The sequence below is a fragment of the Dendropsophus ebraccatus genome, chromosome 14 (assembly GCF_027789765.1).
Source record: "Dendropsophus ebraccatus isolate aDenEbr1 chromosome 14, aDenEbr1.pat, whole genome shotgun sequence".
Taxonomy (NCBI): domain Eukaryota; kingdom Metazoa; phylum Chordata; class Amphibia; order Anura; family Hylidae; genus Dendropsophus; species Dendropsophus ebraccatus.
This window is the reverse complement of record NC_091467.1, coordinates 36590791-36607074: the sequence shown is the minus strand read 5'-3', so window position 1 is coordinate 36607074 and position 16284 is coordinate 36590791. Positions and strand designations below refer to the sequence as shown.

General features: G+C 42.8%; 1 protein-coding gene across 1 annotated transcript in view; it reads left to right on the top strand.

Annotated features, from left to right (window-relative positions):
• Window positions 1–16284, top strand: part of LOC138771863 (polycystin-1-like) — a 125269-nt gene that overhangs the window by 83036 nt on the left and 25949 nt on the right. Inside the window, exons 14-26 of the mRNA XM_069951866.1 lie at window positions 817–1572; window positions 1925–2053; window positions 4223–4398; window positions 6513–6637; window positions 6722–10332; window positions 10579–10719; window positions 10812–10949; window positions 11146–11428; window positions 12788–12995; window positions 13367–13523; window positions 13619–13753; window positions 14025–14166; window positions 15383–15943. Of these exons, the coding sequence (XP_069807967.1) occupies window positions 817–1572; window positions 1925–2053; window positions 4223–4398; window positions 6513–6637; window positions 6722–10332; window positions 10579–10719; window positions 10812–10949; window positions 11146–11428; window positions 12788–12995; window positions 13367–13523; window positions 13619–13753; window positions 14025–14166; window positions 15383–15943 (6562 nt within the window). The remainder of the gene's footprint in view (window positions 1–816; window positions 1573–1924; window positions 2054–4222; window positions 4399–6512; window positions 6638–6721; window positions 10333–10578; window positions 10720–10811; window positions 10950–11145; window positions 11429–12787; window positions 12996–13366; window positions 13524–13618; window positions 13754–14024; window positions 14167–15382; window positions 15944–16284) is intronic.

Here is a 16284-nt window from a genome sequence, read left to right as displayed (position 1 = left end):
ACAATAATAATGCACAGTTTCCTTGTACACCACCCACCCACAGGTGGCACCTTCATTACACAACCTGGTCTTAGCATTACATAACCTGGTCTTTCCAGGCGCTTAGCAGAATGGTGCAATGGTGTGGTAAAAGAGACACCTGGACTACTATGAACCAGGACTGCATCACCTTTAGCAACATATCCAGTTTCTGTTTGAGGTCTGATGATGGTCATATTTTAGTATGGAGGACTCAGGTTGAGTGCTTCAATCCTACCTTTGCGTGGGAGCCATTGCATATGACAGTTGACATTAGTGATACGATGGAAACTAACAGCTCAGTAATATGAACAGGACATCCTCCGGCCACGTGTTGTGGCTTACAACTGGTATTTTTCAGCAGGATGATGCTCACCCACATATAGCATAGGTTTCATAGGAATTTCTCCACCAGATTGCAGCACTTTGTCACCTGCCTGGTCTCCAGATTTATTGGCAATCAAGCATTTCTAAGACTAAGTGGGATTTCAGCTTGGGAATCTATGAGTGTGCAGGATCTATAGGCCCAGCTGCAAGATCTGTGGGCAAATGTACTGTGTCCTCCATGCCTAACTGTCTCTTCTTCTATCCAGACTAGAGGGTACTAGATCCTCCTTTTAACATTCATTATTGTAATCACTTACATGTAACACTATTAAACTCACACATATTAAGTTTCATTCGATTCCAACAACTCATTCTTGGTGCATTATTTTTACATGAGAATATATAGAATGTAAGTTTTATTTGGTGCAATAATGTATAATTAAATAAACCGTAGACCTATCTCTTTTGCAGGTCTTTCTTTCTTCCCTTTCTTACTCCGTGCACCCTGATGACATCATTTCTGTACAGCACACAGGTGTCAAGGGGTCTTTCCTGCATTGTACCTCTAGTTCTGAGTCACTCTGGCGGCAAAGTTATATTACGATGATGCATCAAGGATGGATGAAAGAATCTGTTCTCATAGATTCCGTAACTTGGGTTGATGATGTGGTTTGTGACTTCCATGTAATGTATGGCTCAGAATCACATAGCCTTGTGATCTCTCCATTGCTATGGGGTTTTCAAGAAGCTGGAAGATATACTATAACTGCTGCCCTGACCAATGAAGTTAGTTCAGCTACAGCTATGTGTGAAGTGAATATTGTAAATCCTATCACCGATGTGCAGATTGTCCACCCTACATCTTGGAATGACACTCTGCATCTGCTAACTCATCAGGATAACCTGGTTGTCATCACTGCCCGCAGTACAAGTGTTGTTCATGTTCATTGGTTAACAAGTCTTCTGAGTACAGAGTCCGTAATGCAGCCAGAATGTCCCTCAGACATTGTATCAACCTTGCAGATGTGCACTGCACATTCTGCAGATGTGAGATTTTCTTGGACATTGTTACACTTTAACAATCCACAAATTACCCTACTTTCCATCCAGCTGACAAATGAGGTCAGCATTAAAAGTGTCACCATGCAAGTCCAAGCTCATGACGCCATCCAGGGGCTTCAGATTCAGACTGATGGATCAAATCACATTCAGCTAAACCAAACTCAGGTAAGAGAGCATACAGTACCTACATCTACTATGTGTGTGCCTTTCACTTAGGATCCTATTAGACAAAGCAATATTTCCATTCACCAATTACAATAAACAACTGCAAATTAGTGATTTTGTAATTTGATTGCAAATCTGATCGTTCGTATAACTTGGTATAGAAATTATCATAATTACGAATGATGAGTACATACACAAAAAGATGTGTGAACGATTAACAATGATTTTATGGTGAGCTCAAAATATCAACAACATAGGAACAAATTTTCGACTGTTTCATACACACGGAAAGATTATTGCTTAAATTCGAACAATATAATGAGTTTTTGCACAATCTTTTCTGCCTCTACAGATGTTTACAGCTGACCTGTTGCATGGTTCATCTGTTACATTCACATGGACAATGGATATTAAGGAGTTTTCATATAAGGGTCCATACTGCACTGTGACATTCCGAACACCGGGGGTTTATAACTTGAAGGTAAATTTCTTCATATATGTTGCAGCAGAATATATATACTGTACATACAAAGATTAGTATAATTGCTGTTTGCCGAGGTAGCTATGAGGTGTCGTGGCAGCTAGGTGGGTGTTGAGTCACTTGGGCACTTGTCACGGTGGCCAGGAGTGGTGTTGGTGCCCACCTCTGGACAAACAAACACTGCAGTTGAAGGACAGGATAGCCTAAGTGTAGGTGTAGGTGCAACAAAAATAGGACAGAGTCCAGCACTTAACCAGATTAACAGTTTACTTTAAATCTTCAGTGCAATACAATACAGTTGTAATATAACTTTAAGAGCAGGTGTAGGTATTAGGCAGTTAGTAGTAGTTGTACAGAGAAGAGAGTAGGGATGTGCCTTGGAAGCCCTGTCCAAGTAGTGGTGTACTCGAATATTTGTACTCACTTTTAGGTTACAAACCCATTTGGCGGGTCTGCAGCGAGTCTCCATGCTGCGTTTTTGCAGCGAGACTCGCTGCAGATCCCGGCCCTATACTTTTAATGGCAGACAAACACGCAGCAGGGATGTACATCCCTGCTGCGAGTTTGTCTGCAGCCCGCCCCATTAACCCCCCGGCCGCCGGAGCTGATACTTCACCTGATCCCGGCTCCGGCGGTTCCCGATGTCTTCAGCAAGCCGGAGCGGGGACCAGGTGAAGTATATGCTCCAGCCAGCCGCCCGCAGCCCCGGCCGCCCGATCGCCCCCCCGCAGCCCCGGCCGCCCGATCGCCCCCTGCAGCCCCGGCCGCTCGATCGCCCCCCCCCCGCAGCCCCGGCCGCCCGATCGCCCCCCCGCAGCACCGATCGCACGCCCCCCCCCCGCAGCACCGATCGCTTACACGCCCCCCTGCAGCCCCGGCCGCTCGATCGGGGGGGCGTGCGATCGGTGCTGCGGGGGGGGGGGGGGGGCATGCGATCGGTGCTGCGGGGGGGCGATCGGGCGGCCGGGGCTGCGGGGGGCTGGCTGGAGCATATACTTCACCTGGTCCCCGCTCCGGCTTGCTGAAGACATCGGGAACCGCCGGAGCCGGGATCAGTTGAAGTATCAGCTCCGGCGGCCGGGGGGTTAATGGGGTGGGCTGCAGACAAACACGCAGCAGGGATGTACATCCCTGCTGCGTGTTTGTCTGCCATTAAAAGTATAGGGCCGGGATCTGCAGCGAGTCTCGCTGCAAAAACGCAGCATGGAGACTCGCTGCAGACCCGCCAAGTGGGTTTGTAACCTAAAAGTACAGGGCCGGGATCTGCAGCGAGTCTCGCTGCAAAAACGCAGCATGGAGACTCGCTGCAGACCCACCAAGTGGGTTTGTAACCTTAAATAGTGTGCTATCTGAACGTCTTCTGCCCTAACCAGTTTACCGAGTGCCAGATTGGGTAGTACAAGCCCCAGGTCTTTACAACAGGGCATAGCAGACTTTCCAAGACTTCCCAGAAGAGCCGTTCAGAAAATAGGATATGTCAGCTTTCCGCTATTCATCCTACTGGGGTCAGTACTTACTGTATCTGTGGTGGTTACTGCCCTTAGTTTAAAAGAGATTCCAGGCATGGACAAGGTCTTCAGAGGACAGCTACCCATCCCAAGGGTTTAGCACTGCATACTGGAGCAGGCTACTTGTATAAATGAATTTTCTAAGTTGTTGTGGTCCCTGACAAGAGTCCTGGCCTGGGCCTGGCCCCGCTTCACTACAACAGGGTCTCTATCTCTCTCTGGATCTGTCTCCTCATAAGCTTAACAAAGACCCTCCCACCAGGAACTAACATCTCCTTCATCCCATTTGTGCAATAGCCTTTGCTCAGGTGGAATAAAACTTAAGGCCCTATTCCACCAACAGATCTGACGACAGATCTGCCAAAGATTTGAAGCCAAACCCAGGAACAGACTATAAACAGAGAACAGGTCATAAAGGAAAGACTGGATTTCTCCTCTTTTCAAATCCACTCCTGGGTTTTGCTTCAAGTCTTTGGAAGATAATCTGTCATCAGATCTGTTGGTGGAATAGGGCCTTTAGTGGAACCACCTGTACTGGGACACTACATAATGGATATTCAAACACCAACTTTAGCTAGCCTCTTCCTTTTATTTTATGTATTATATTATAATTTTTTATTCTCTGGTTTGTATTACATTTTCTTTTTTTTCTCTTTTACAGGTTGTTGCTGAGAACCCAGTGAGTTCTCAGGAGGCGTCCATGATGCTTCATGTGGATGGGGCTGTTCCTCCAATCTCTGCTGAACTTTTTGTGTTTTCTACTTTGCTGTCTGTGGCTAAGACTCACAAAATATTATTAAAGATGCAATTAGAAAAGACATTTAATGTGACTATAAGGTGCTGACTTTTTAATAGTTTGAGTTTTAATACTTAATGCTTTACTTTTTATAGATCTACTTTTGACTTCTGACTTCTATCTATCTATCTATCTATCTATCTATCTATCTATCTATCTATCTATCTAGGCACTATAGTTATTCACCAAATCATAAGAGCTGCTTTGGTTTTGAAGTCTTAAGACTTTATTACATGGGACGATTATTAGCTGATTTATTAGGCTAATACCACCCTGTGTAGTATTGCCAGCGATCAGCCAATGAATGAGAAAACACTAGTTCATGAGCTGATTGGGTCGTTTTGACCCAAAACAATCATTAGCTGATGGCTACATGTTTCTCTTTGTAATAGGGGCCGGTGACTGATTGTAGCTAAGGTAAAACCAAAAGGTGCCAAAAATGACAAAAAAATGACCTGGAGATTGCGCTCACCACCAAACAACGTAGTAGAGACCGATGTTCACATAAAACACGATTTATTCAGTCCAACAATAACGCGTTTCAGGGCTATGGCGCCCCTTCGTCAGATTCAGGACAGATTCAAGATTTTGTCCTAAATCTGACGAAGGGGCGCCATAGCCCTGAAACGCGTTATTGTTGGACTGAATAAATCGTGTTTTATGTGAACATCGGTTTCTACTACGTTGTTTGGTGGTGAGCGCAATCTCCAGGTCATTTTTGGCACCTTTTGGTTTTACCTGACTCCACGGGTCCTTGCACAAGGAGCCCGGTCCAGACCTGTTGTGAAGACTGCTGCCCCCCAATCCCAGGGAGGTGTGTTGGACACACCATTACATGTGCTGTTGGGTGTTGTGGCTCTGATTCCACAACCCCAAAAGGTGAGCAGTGATTTTTTTACATGTGTTAGACCATTATTTCAATCCAGAGGTACTACTCTATGAGGCGCTCTGCCTTTTTTTTTGTTCTTTGTTTCTGATTGTAGCTAAGGGCTTCACAAACAATCCAGCAATCACCCGTGTAAAGACTCTAAACTCTAAACAAGCACCTGTGAACTCAGGCTGTGTAATATGGTCCTTTCTCTAGATTAAAGGCCCTATTGCACCAGGCCAAATAGACCAACAAATGAGCAAAAGCTTGTTTATCAGCTGATTGGGTCGCTTTGACCATTTTCCCCATGGAATAGTGGATGTGCGACCAATGGCTGACTGCAGCTAAGGACTAGATAGCGATTGTTAGAGCTCTATTACACAGAGCAATAATCAGCCAAATCAGGTCGATTTGCCCGATTATCACTCCGTGTTATAGAGAGAATGATCAGCCGATAAAACGATCATTGGCTGACCTAAAATTATTAGGCGTTGGGCGCGCATCAATAAATGAAATAGTGATGCATGGCCGACGGCTGGTGATTGTAGTATAAAGTAATAAAGTATCAACTCACCTTACCACGTTTCCTAGTGTCCTCGGAGGCTTTCCTCAATGTCTACAGCTCTGCCTTCTTTTCCGTTCTTTGTACTCACAGGCCACGGCCACTCAGCCAATCACTGGCTGAGACAGACCGCTGACTGGTCAGATGATCACTGGCTAAGACAGACCTTGGCTGAGTGGCCAGTGGGCCTGTCTCGGACAGTGATTGGCTGAGCGGACGGCTGCCTGTCAGTGCAGAGACCAGAATAGTAGGCAGAGCTGCAGACACCAGGGAAGGCATCAGAGGACAATGGGGAAGGCCCGAGGACACAAGGGAATGTGGTATAGTGAGTTAATATTTTATTTCACACTAAATAATCTGCAACCCTTACTGCTCATTATTTGGCCACTGTAATTGCTCAGTAAACAAGTGCCGATCTAGCAAATTTACAGTTTATCATCGTGTAATAGGACCCTTAGTGTGTCCCTCCCCGTCAGATACTCAAGCTATGTAAAAGCTCTGTAACTTTGTGCAGATATACGAGATCAGCGCTTCACTGCAGAGTAGGGTGTACAGCGTTATGCTGTGTAGTAGGACCCTAATGCTATGAACAGACACATATGGAAGTGATAGTTAGCCATACTATGGAACTGGTGCAGATTTAATGCATTTGAATGGCACTATGATGCTTCCACTTCTATGTAGACTTTCCACTAATCGTTGTATCCATTTTTTTTTAATAACAGATGGGACTTTGGAGATGGCAGCCCACTGCTAAACCAAAGCTTTTCTCCTCCATATGATCTTCAGAATTTTAAAGAGCCTTTGGCCACTGTGAACAGAACAGAAAAGCATATGTATACCCAGCCAGGTAAGAGGAAAAGGCAAATGGTCAGTAGTGTCTAAATGTAGTCATTAGATATGTTCAAGAAATGCTTGTGTTTAATTCTTACAGGGGATTATGAACTTAAAGTGACAATATGTCAGAATGGATCTGAAGTCACACGTACAGCACAGTTACAGGTTGTCTCCCCACTGGCATCCTTGACCCTTGATGTAGACCATTCATCTCTAGGACTGCATACAGCTGCACTGTTTTCTGCATTATGTCTGCCCTCATCATTTGCAGTGACCTTCACTTGGGATTTCGGTGACGGATCTGGGGTTGTACAAAGCCACTATGAACACATAAAACACATCTACACATTGGCTGGTAACTACAAGGTCACAGTCACTGCAAGTAATGGACTGAGCCATATTAATGAAACACTTATGGTTGCAATTGAACAACTGATCGATGGCTTCCAAGTATGGAGCAATAGCCCTACTGAGCTGGGTACAGAAATCACTGTCTCCTGCTCTGTAAGACAGGGCGCCAGTATTATTTATACATTTGATATGGGGGATGGTACATCCTTTAACCAGACCGAGGCATCGGTAAACCATAAATACAGTCACAGTGGTAATTTTACTGTTACGATCATTGCTAGAAATGCCGTGAGCTCTGCCCGTGAATCACTCAATCTTCATATATACAGAATACAAGTCACCAATGTTCTTCCAGAAATTACCACAAGCCTCATATCTACACAGCTGACTGCATACCTCACTATGGCATCCAAATTACAGATATTTCACTGGGACTTTGGAGATGGCAGCCCACCCATCCGCATTGAACAAAAAGCTGATGTGTGGCACACATATCATTCCGCTGGAAATTACACTATTAGGTTGATGTTGTCTGGAGATACTGAGAGCGACTTTTACAGCAAAATGATAACAGTTGAGGATAAAATCATCAATATAACCATTAATTTATCTCAAAAAGCTGTGAATGTATCCCAGCTTGTCTTTTTTAATGCACTGGTGCAACCTCGTCCAGACCATCAGCATTATTATTGGTATCAATGGGATTTTGGTTTGGGTACGTTGCCTATAAATACTTCATCATCGGAGGTCACCTGGTCATATATGTTTGAAGGTCACTACAATGTAACAGTCACAGTCTGGAACCAAGTGAGCCAACGTCGAGCATGGTGTTTTGTGACTGTGCAGCAACCAATTGTTTCCTTGACAATGGAACATGATGGTGGAGCTATAGTCCCACAAGGTGTTGAGAAGATGTTCACTGCTAGGGTTAGACCAGATGTGATGGCTCAGTTTACCTGGAATTTTGGGGATTTCTCCCCTGCATGCTTTGGACAAAATATTACACATATTTTCCAGAAGTCTGGTAACCTAACAATTAGTGTCTATGCAAAAAATGATGTAAGCCATCGTGAAGTCACTTATTCTGTGTATGTGCAAGCCCCTGTCAAAGACCTTTCACTGATTCCTAATGTCACGTTGGCAAAGTCTAGACAAACAGTCAACTTCTACACAACTTTGTCTAGCGGTGATGATGTGCAATTCTTCTGGTCAATGTGTGATTCATGTCCATACATAAATGGAACATGGAACATGTCACACACATTTTTCTTACCTGGTAGCTACATGGTTAGAGTTCGGGCTGAAAATACAGTAAGCTCTGCTGAAACATTTGTTACAATAGCTGTTCAAGATCAAGTGCAAGGAGCAAGCATATGGCAAAAGAATGCCCAGGCTGATGGGTATGCTGGTATTAGTGAATGGTTAACTCTTACAGCTCATGTGATGGAAGGTTCAAACCTCACCTTTCATTGGAAACTGATTCCTGGACCATTGGAGAGTGAAAACTCCTCTATCACTTTCCTTCCATCAGAATTGGGGAACTTGTTTGCAGAGGTGTGGGTAGAGAATGCATTAGGAAGAGTATATGCATGCACTCAGGTGCAGGTCATAGAGAGAATAAGTGGTGTATCCATACAAAAATCTATTGACATTGTGGCCATTGGGTCACCTTTGAATGTAACTGTCTATGTGCAGTCTGGCACTGAGATGAAATATACATGGGATTTTGGGGAGGGTGCTTATTTGCATACTGGCCAAAATAAGTCAATGACTTTAAGTTACCAGACATCAGGTTGGAAGGTCATTATTGTTACAGTGTCCAATGCTTTGAGTTCTGCCACTGCGTCAACAAAGTTGATAGTACAAGAATTCATTTCACATATTAGTATCAGTGTCAATGGGCTATATAATGCTACAGCAGTACCCTCTGGTAAAATTGTTTTATTGTGTGGCTCGGTGGGGAGTGGCACAGAGCTAATGTGGGAATGGAGGTTGTCAGGACTAAATGAAAATGTCACATATAGCACACAGAATATATCACACACCTTTAAACAACCGGGTGAGTATATGGTGTCTCTTAAAGTTTACAACTCAGTTAGCGATGCCTCCGTTGTCCATATGCTCCTTGTGCAGGATGCCGTAGCTGCTTTCAAGGTCAATACAGAAAGGAATAGTGTATGCACTGGGGAAGAGGTTACTTTTTGTCCAAGTATTCAGTATGGCACTAATGTGACTTTTACGCTCACCTTTCCCAAGCTCAATTTATCTCAAGTTCTTTTTAAAACATGTGGTCAATTTAGTTTCTCTGTTCCTGGCATATATGAAGTGTTGTCATATGCTTTTAACCAGGTCAGCCTTGCGCATTATACCCTACATATAAAGGTCTTGGAGAATATCACTGGTCTCAAGGTCCTTGGTCTTCCCACTGCCTGGCCAGTTAAGGAGACAATGTATTTAGTGGCAGAGGTAGAATCTGGTTTTCTCTCTAGTTTTCAATGGAATTTCCAACAAGAAGACAGACCTACACTTACAAAGACTAGGCAAAGGATAGAATTCACTCCGATGGAACTGGGGGCACTACATATTATCCTTAATGTCAGCAACCACGTTTGCTTCTCTTCGGTGAGCTCTCTGGTTCAAGTTCAGGCACCAGTGACTAGGGTTTTACTAGAGATGAATAGTGAAGAGGTTTTCTTGCATCAATGTGTGATATTTAAAGCACTTGTACCTGATGGCTCGGACTTACATTTCCACTGGACAATCTCAGATAAGTGTATCACAGGTGTAGAGAGCTCGGTAGAATATTGCTACAATGACACAGGAGAATTTGTGACTAATGTGACGGTGTTTAACCTAGTGAGCATGGTTCATGCACATAAAAGAGTAAATGTAAGATTGGTAGATTGTCAGCAGCCACTTGCCTGGTTGGTGGAATCCCCACCAGCTATACACCGGTCTGATGGTTGTCATTTTGAGGCTGGTGTGAATTTAAAAGGCTGCTACAAATATAACGTGAGATACCAGTGGCAATTGTATAGGAAACTAGACAACCAGACAATAACCCTTCCGCAGATAGACATGTCCAACTCTATGCTGACCATCCCTGGATATTTACTAGACACTGGAACGTACTGTCTACATTTTACAGTGACTCTTCAAGGGACCCCATTATCCAATACCATCACACATATATTTAAAGTAATTCATAGTTCTTTAGCAGCCCAAATACATGGAGGATCAAAACTGATCTGGCCAGCGAAAACTGAGCTGACTCTCGATGGCTCAAAATCTTATGATCCTGATCAAGATGAATCTGATATGGAGTACCAATGGAGCTCACATCCTGTGGACACTGAGGTAAGATGGACAAGTTTATCTAATAGGCGAATAAAAGGAAAAAAGACACAGTAAATGTTTTTATAAAATTATATAGTAAAATTATATAGTGACCAATATAAAATCTTGTATAAAAGAACTGCAGTATTTTATGGTGGGTTAAGGTGGATTAAAAACACATAGAAATAGTAAACCTGAGTACACCACAACTTAATGGTACAGAATCTAATATTTATAGCTTTCTCTTTTCTGTCACTTACCCACCAGGACCAATCCTGCTTTCTAAACGCTTTGCCCAGTCTTCCAACAATTACAATTCCTTGGTCTGAACTATGTGGCAATATCTCATATCTCTTTACACTGACTGTTTGGAAACCTGGAAGAACCCCGGCTACAGTCAGGCAGACAGTGAGTAACTCAACCCAAGCCAACCCAACCTTATTCTTTATTCTACTCACAGTACTGTACAGCTGTATTTATCCCCTCTTCTCCCTACAAAGGTTTTCATCCACAGTGGTTCTGTGTTCCCGGTCTATATCCGGTGCATCTCCTGTGATTTATCATCTTCAACCTATATCAGCAATAGGTTTCCTGTGATTCTGCATGGAGAGTGTGTTGGCTGTCGAAATGACACACTGGTGAGAAATTCCTATTATTATCCTTTCTACAATTTTATCTTCAAATGACAAGTTTACAAACTATAGTGTATAGAACAGCCATAGCTTATATGCTCACAGTCTACAATGATCCACAATTTCTTACAATATAAAAGAAGAGGAAATCCAGCACTCGAATGAAATCACACTTTGATGTATAATTGTATATTCCATACAGTTTAGGTGGAATGCTGTAGACTCTAATGAGAATCCTGTTGCCCTGGATGAGCACACAACTACCATTGGCTCCTTACAGCGTGAACTTATAATTCGTAAAGGGTCTTTACGAGATGATCAAGAATATATATTCAGTCTTCGCATTATTCAGCAGATGGGAACAGGATGGGGTGAAGCCACCATTATGCTAACCCCAAATCATCCACCTACTGGAGGCCAATGCTCACTACTTCCTCATACTACTATAGTGTGGCAGGAGACCCATCTGGAATATAATTGCACAGGTCAGTTGCCTCTGTCTCCAGAACATGTACATGTAAAAAAAAGTCAGTGGAGCCTCAGTTATGAGTCTGAAACACATGACTTGCCAGATATCCCTCCAGGGAAAGAACTAGCAAAGGGATTGCTCCTGTAAGGAGACCACCAAAACCACCATCTTCAGTGGCCCTTTCAGTCAATATCTAACTCAATTACGAGTGTGATGATATGACAAGGGAAATACTAAAGCCAGGTATCCATCTACAGACAGCTGTTTCGAGGTTTTGCCCCTCATCAGTGTGGAGCAGCTACTACTACAGCAAACAGATCACTGATCTCAGGCAGACCAGCTAAAGAAGACACTGTCACGCTGCCGGTTAAAACGCTGAGAACATTGAAATCCTCAATACATTGCCCCCTGGAAAACGTGAATATGCAAAAAAAGTCAGCAGAGCCGCAGTTGCGAGTTTCCAAACATGGGACTAGCTAGATATCCCTTCAGGGATGGACCTAGCAAAGGGATTGCACCTGTAAGGAGATCACCAACACCACCATATTAAGTGGCCCAATGCACCTAGGATTTAATTGTGTTGAGCGCTCTCCAGATCAGTGATCTGTTTACCGAATTAAAGAGACTCTGTACCCACAATCTGTCCCCCACCACCACTTGTACCTTCAGATAGCTGCTTTTAATTCAAGATCTGTCCTAGGGTCTGTCCTTCGGCAGGTGATGCAGTTATTGTCCTAAAAAAACAACTTTTAAACTGGCAGCCCTGTGTCAAACAGCCATAGCTTGAAGTATCTGTGCTCTCACTTTGCACCACCCCTCCGTCCCTCCTCCCCACCCTCTTCATCATTAGGAATGCCACTGGAACATTTTCTCCTGTCTGAACATTGCACAGGTGCCTTAATGATGCAGCCCATGTGCCGTGCTGACACAGGTGATGAACAGGAGACAATCTGCCTGAAGCATTCCTAATGATGAGGAGGGCAGGGAGGAGGGACAGAGAGGTTGTGCCAGCCTAATGCATACACAATCTAGGCCAAGGCCGCTTGGCACAAGGCTGCCAGTTTAAAAGTTGTTTTTTAGGACAAAAACTGCATCACCTGCCGAACGGACCCCGGGACAGATCTTGGATTAAAAGTAGCTATCTGAAGGTGCAAGCAGTTTGGGGGTCAGATTTTGGGTACAGAGTTGCTTTAAGTACTATGGTCGAGTGAAAAGGTCTATAAGGAACCAGGACAATCACTTACTTGAGCACTTTGCAACGAAGCAAGGCCTTCCTAAGACATAACTATGTATTTATATGCTAACTTTCATAACACATCCCTACAACAAGGATATTTTCACCTGATTATGCAATTATAAATACTTTTTTTGACAGGATGGAAAGATCCAGACACAGGGGCTCAGTTATTTTACGTCTTGTCAGTAGACATCTGCTCAATCACAACTTGTCGGAAACATTACTTATATCGAGGTTTGAAGAGTGCGCACAGTGTATGGGTTCCTGTCACTGTTGAGGGCAAAGATATTCACATATATATAGAAGTGGAAGACATGCAGGGTGCATGGACACTGGCGTTAAACCGGTAAGATTGGCAGCACAGTTTTCACTCTCATAACTTGTACTCTGTTCTGATTAAACATGGGTCAAATGAAGATGATATTAAAAGTTTGACGAAAATCTGCCCTTTTATTTAAAAAAAAGAATAATCTAAATATTTTATATTTATGCCTTTCTGCACATAAGGCGCACAGGGCGTACATCAGCAATATTTTTCTATTTCTTGCCATTTTAAAGCTGCCTTTTCTCTGTCACTAAATGGTAGCTTTATTGTTTGTGTGAAGGAAACCACCCTTACTGTATCCTGGTCATACAGCTACAGCTTTTCATAATGTTTCAGTCTAAATGCACTACTAATATTTTGGCTTACATATTTTATTTTTCCTATCCATATAGCTCATTGTCTGTGGTAGTACCCCTCTTGTCGCAAGGAGCCTCAAAAACAGAATGGTTGAAGGATCACAGTGAATCCATGTTACAGCGCATGCATGTTGTAGGGGACAATGCATTATTGCTCCCGCTTGCCCTGCAAATAATCTCAGCAATGAAACTGGTAGGAAACAATGGCTGCACTGGATGGAAATACTACAACAAGGTGAAACCTATGATGTGTTTTTTTTCACTAATGTTCCTTGCACCTCTACACAGAACAATAATAGGACAAAAGAGGAGAACAAGTATCGTGTCCATATATATAACAAAGTTATAGACACTTTGTCCTCGTGTAATGTCTCCAGCCTATGGGAAGTAGCAGCTTTCAGTGCAGCTGTGACGCAGTGCCTGGTATGTGTATAGCTGGAGGATCCTTAATATGACATCTTGTGTTCATGTATCCACTGTCCCCATAAACTGTGGTAATAAGAGATGGGATGTTGATTCACGGGTTTAGTCTGACTGCATTGCAGAACAATAGGTTTTACTTGTACTAATTATCACTAATTATGCACATCACTAAATACATATGTAACTAATTACTCAGATCACTAAATCCCTATATAAATAATTACTCAGATCACTAAATATGTATATAGCTAATTAAGGATATCACCCATAGGACCCGCTACCTGAGCTGGATGCAGTGGTGCTTTTCAAGGTCCTGAACTTTACTGAGAAAATGATCAATGTGCTGAATTTGGAACGTGACAAAGGCCAAAGATTTGAGAATGACATTCAGAAAAATATTCTTGATGTACTAGGTAGGAGCAATAGTTAAGTAATCATTATGATGTCATAAGATATAAATGAATGAAACTCTATATTGGAAAATGATAGAAAAAAAAGATAGCAGATATAATGTTACGTGTGAGCATGTATTTCACAGCAGACATTAGGTATACACATGTATTGTTAATATGATATATTGCATGTAGAGATGAGCGAATTTAAAGTAATAAAGCAAAGCGCTTTTTTATCTCTGCAATCCGCTCATCAGTCTGCTGCCTTTAACTGAATGCAGCTCCATGCCGCTCCTCCCCAGGTGTTGGAAAAAGCTGGATCCAGTCCTGGGAAATTTCTCTCAGTTTCCCATTGCTGGATCAAGCTTTTCTCGACACCTGAGGAGGAGCAGCACAGAGCAATGGCTGATGAATGTGTAAAACCCCCCCCAAAAAACCTTATACATACCTGTCCATGCTCTCCAGTGTTTTTCTAGCTTCTGCCCACTCCCCGCAGCCACAGCAGGAACTTCAGACATGGTCTCTGAAGTGACAGGCCGCTCAATCAATCATTGGCCGCAATGCTCTCCCATCTTGGTCAGTGATTGGCTAAGTGGCCTATCACTGCAAAAATAGGTGTAGATGCTTCCACGGTGGCTCGTGACAGCTAGAAAGTCACCAGGGAGTGTGGGGAGGTAAGTAAGAAACCTTTGTATTTCCTATATACAGCAAGGGATGCACTGACATCGCTAACTATATATACAGTATATACAGCCCTTGCTGAACAATAGTGGAACCATGTAATAGGCTATGTAAGCGAGCACTGATCTAGCAAATCGGCATTCACTTATCCGGAATATTGGGCTGTGTAATACGGCCCTTACATTCTGTGGCTGTCTGGTATACGGTCACCTGCCAGCTCGTTTTCCTGATCGTTCACAGTCTGAATACTCAGACCACAACCAATCAAACATTTTGACTGACATGTCAAAAGTTTTTTTTTCATGATAAATACTCTTTACAAAAAAGTGTGAAATAGTCTCTAATGCTACCCCCCCCCCCCGCCCCATAGTCCATAAAGCTGGCTCGTCTTGACTCTTGGCATGACAAATGTATATTGGTTCCAACATCCTTATTGTGTGTTAAATTCTTAGATATTAGATTGAACGTATAATAATTCACCTACTGTAGATGCATATGATAACCTGAAAGAGCTGTGTCTTTCTTCTAATATTAGTTTTTCATGATTGTGTTTCAGGTGGTGTTATGACTTCCTCATATTCTGATGTTCTTTCTCTTTATGCATTTAACCTGACTCGATATTTTGCAATAACTCTTGGTAAATCACTCATGGCTAACAGAGAACCTTTATCAGTGACTGTCCCTGGAGTTAAAATACAAGCAACAATGGTTCACCCCCAGCAACTTCTTTGCTCTTCTTCACCGTCCTTGTGTCATATAGCTAAGCTCCAATCTCCAGCACCAAATACTTTGCTAGACCACCCGGAACTTGTACAAGTGTTCATTGAACTGGACAGTAATCCTTTATCTGGTGAACTTTTTCCAAATAAGTCTATAACTTCCCAATTGGTGGCTTTAGAGTTCACATCACCAAGAGGTGACTCTGTACCAGTAAAAGACCTACCAGCAGAAGCTACAATTAAGTTGAGAATGGCTGTAAAGAAAGAAGTTGTTCTGAGTCCTGTATCAGTCTTCTTATTGCCAAGAAGTTCAGCCAACCTTGCAGTAACCTTACAAGAAAGGACACATAGTTCGGCAGGAGTGCATCTGTATATTATGGTCTCCATAATGAACAGCGGTGAGTGAAATAGACATAGGTACTTAACTCATAATGTAGAAGCTGAAATTCTGGATTATATGTTTGCACTTACATGCTTACAATTGAGGTTATTTACATGACAAGCCTATGTAGTGTTATGAAGCTAAACTTCTTTGTATCATGGTATGACTGACATCTTTGTCTCATACACTGTGAATGTCGTGAAATATTAGGTCACCATCACTCTGTCCACATTGAACAGACCCCAGTTAGTGTTGATTGCATCTACAGTAATGTTAAGACTTTATATGACTCATTTTGGCTAAAAATAAAATATGTCCCAAACTGAGGATACCCGCTACTTAATGATATTGCCTTAC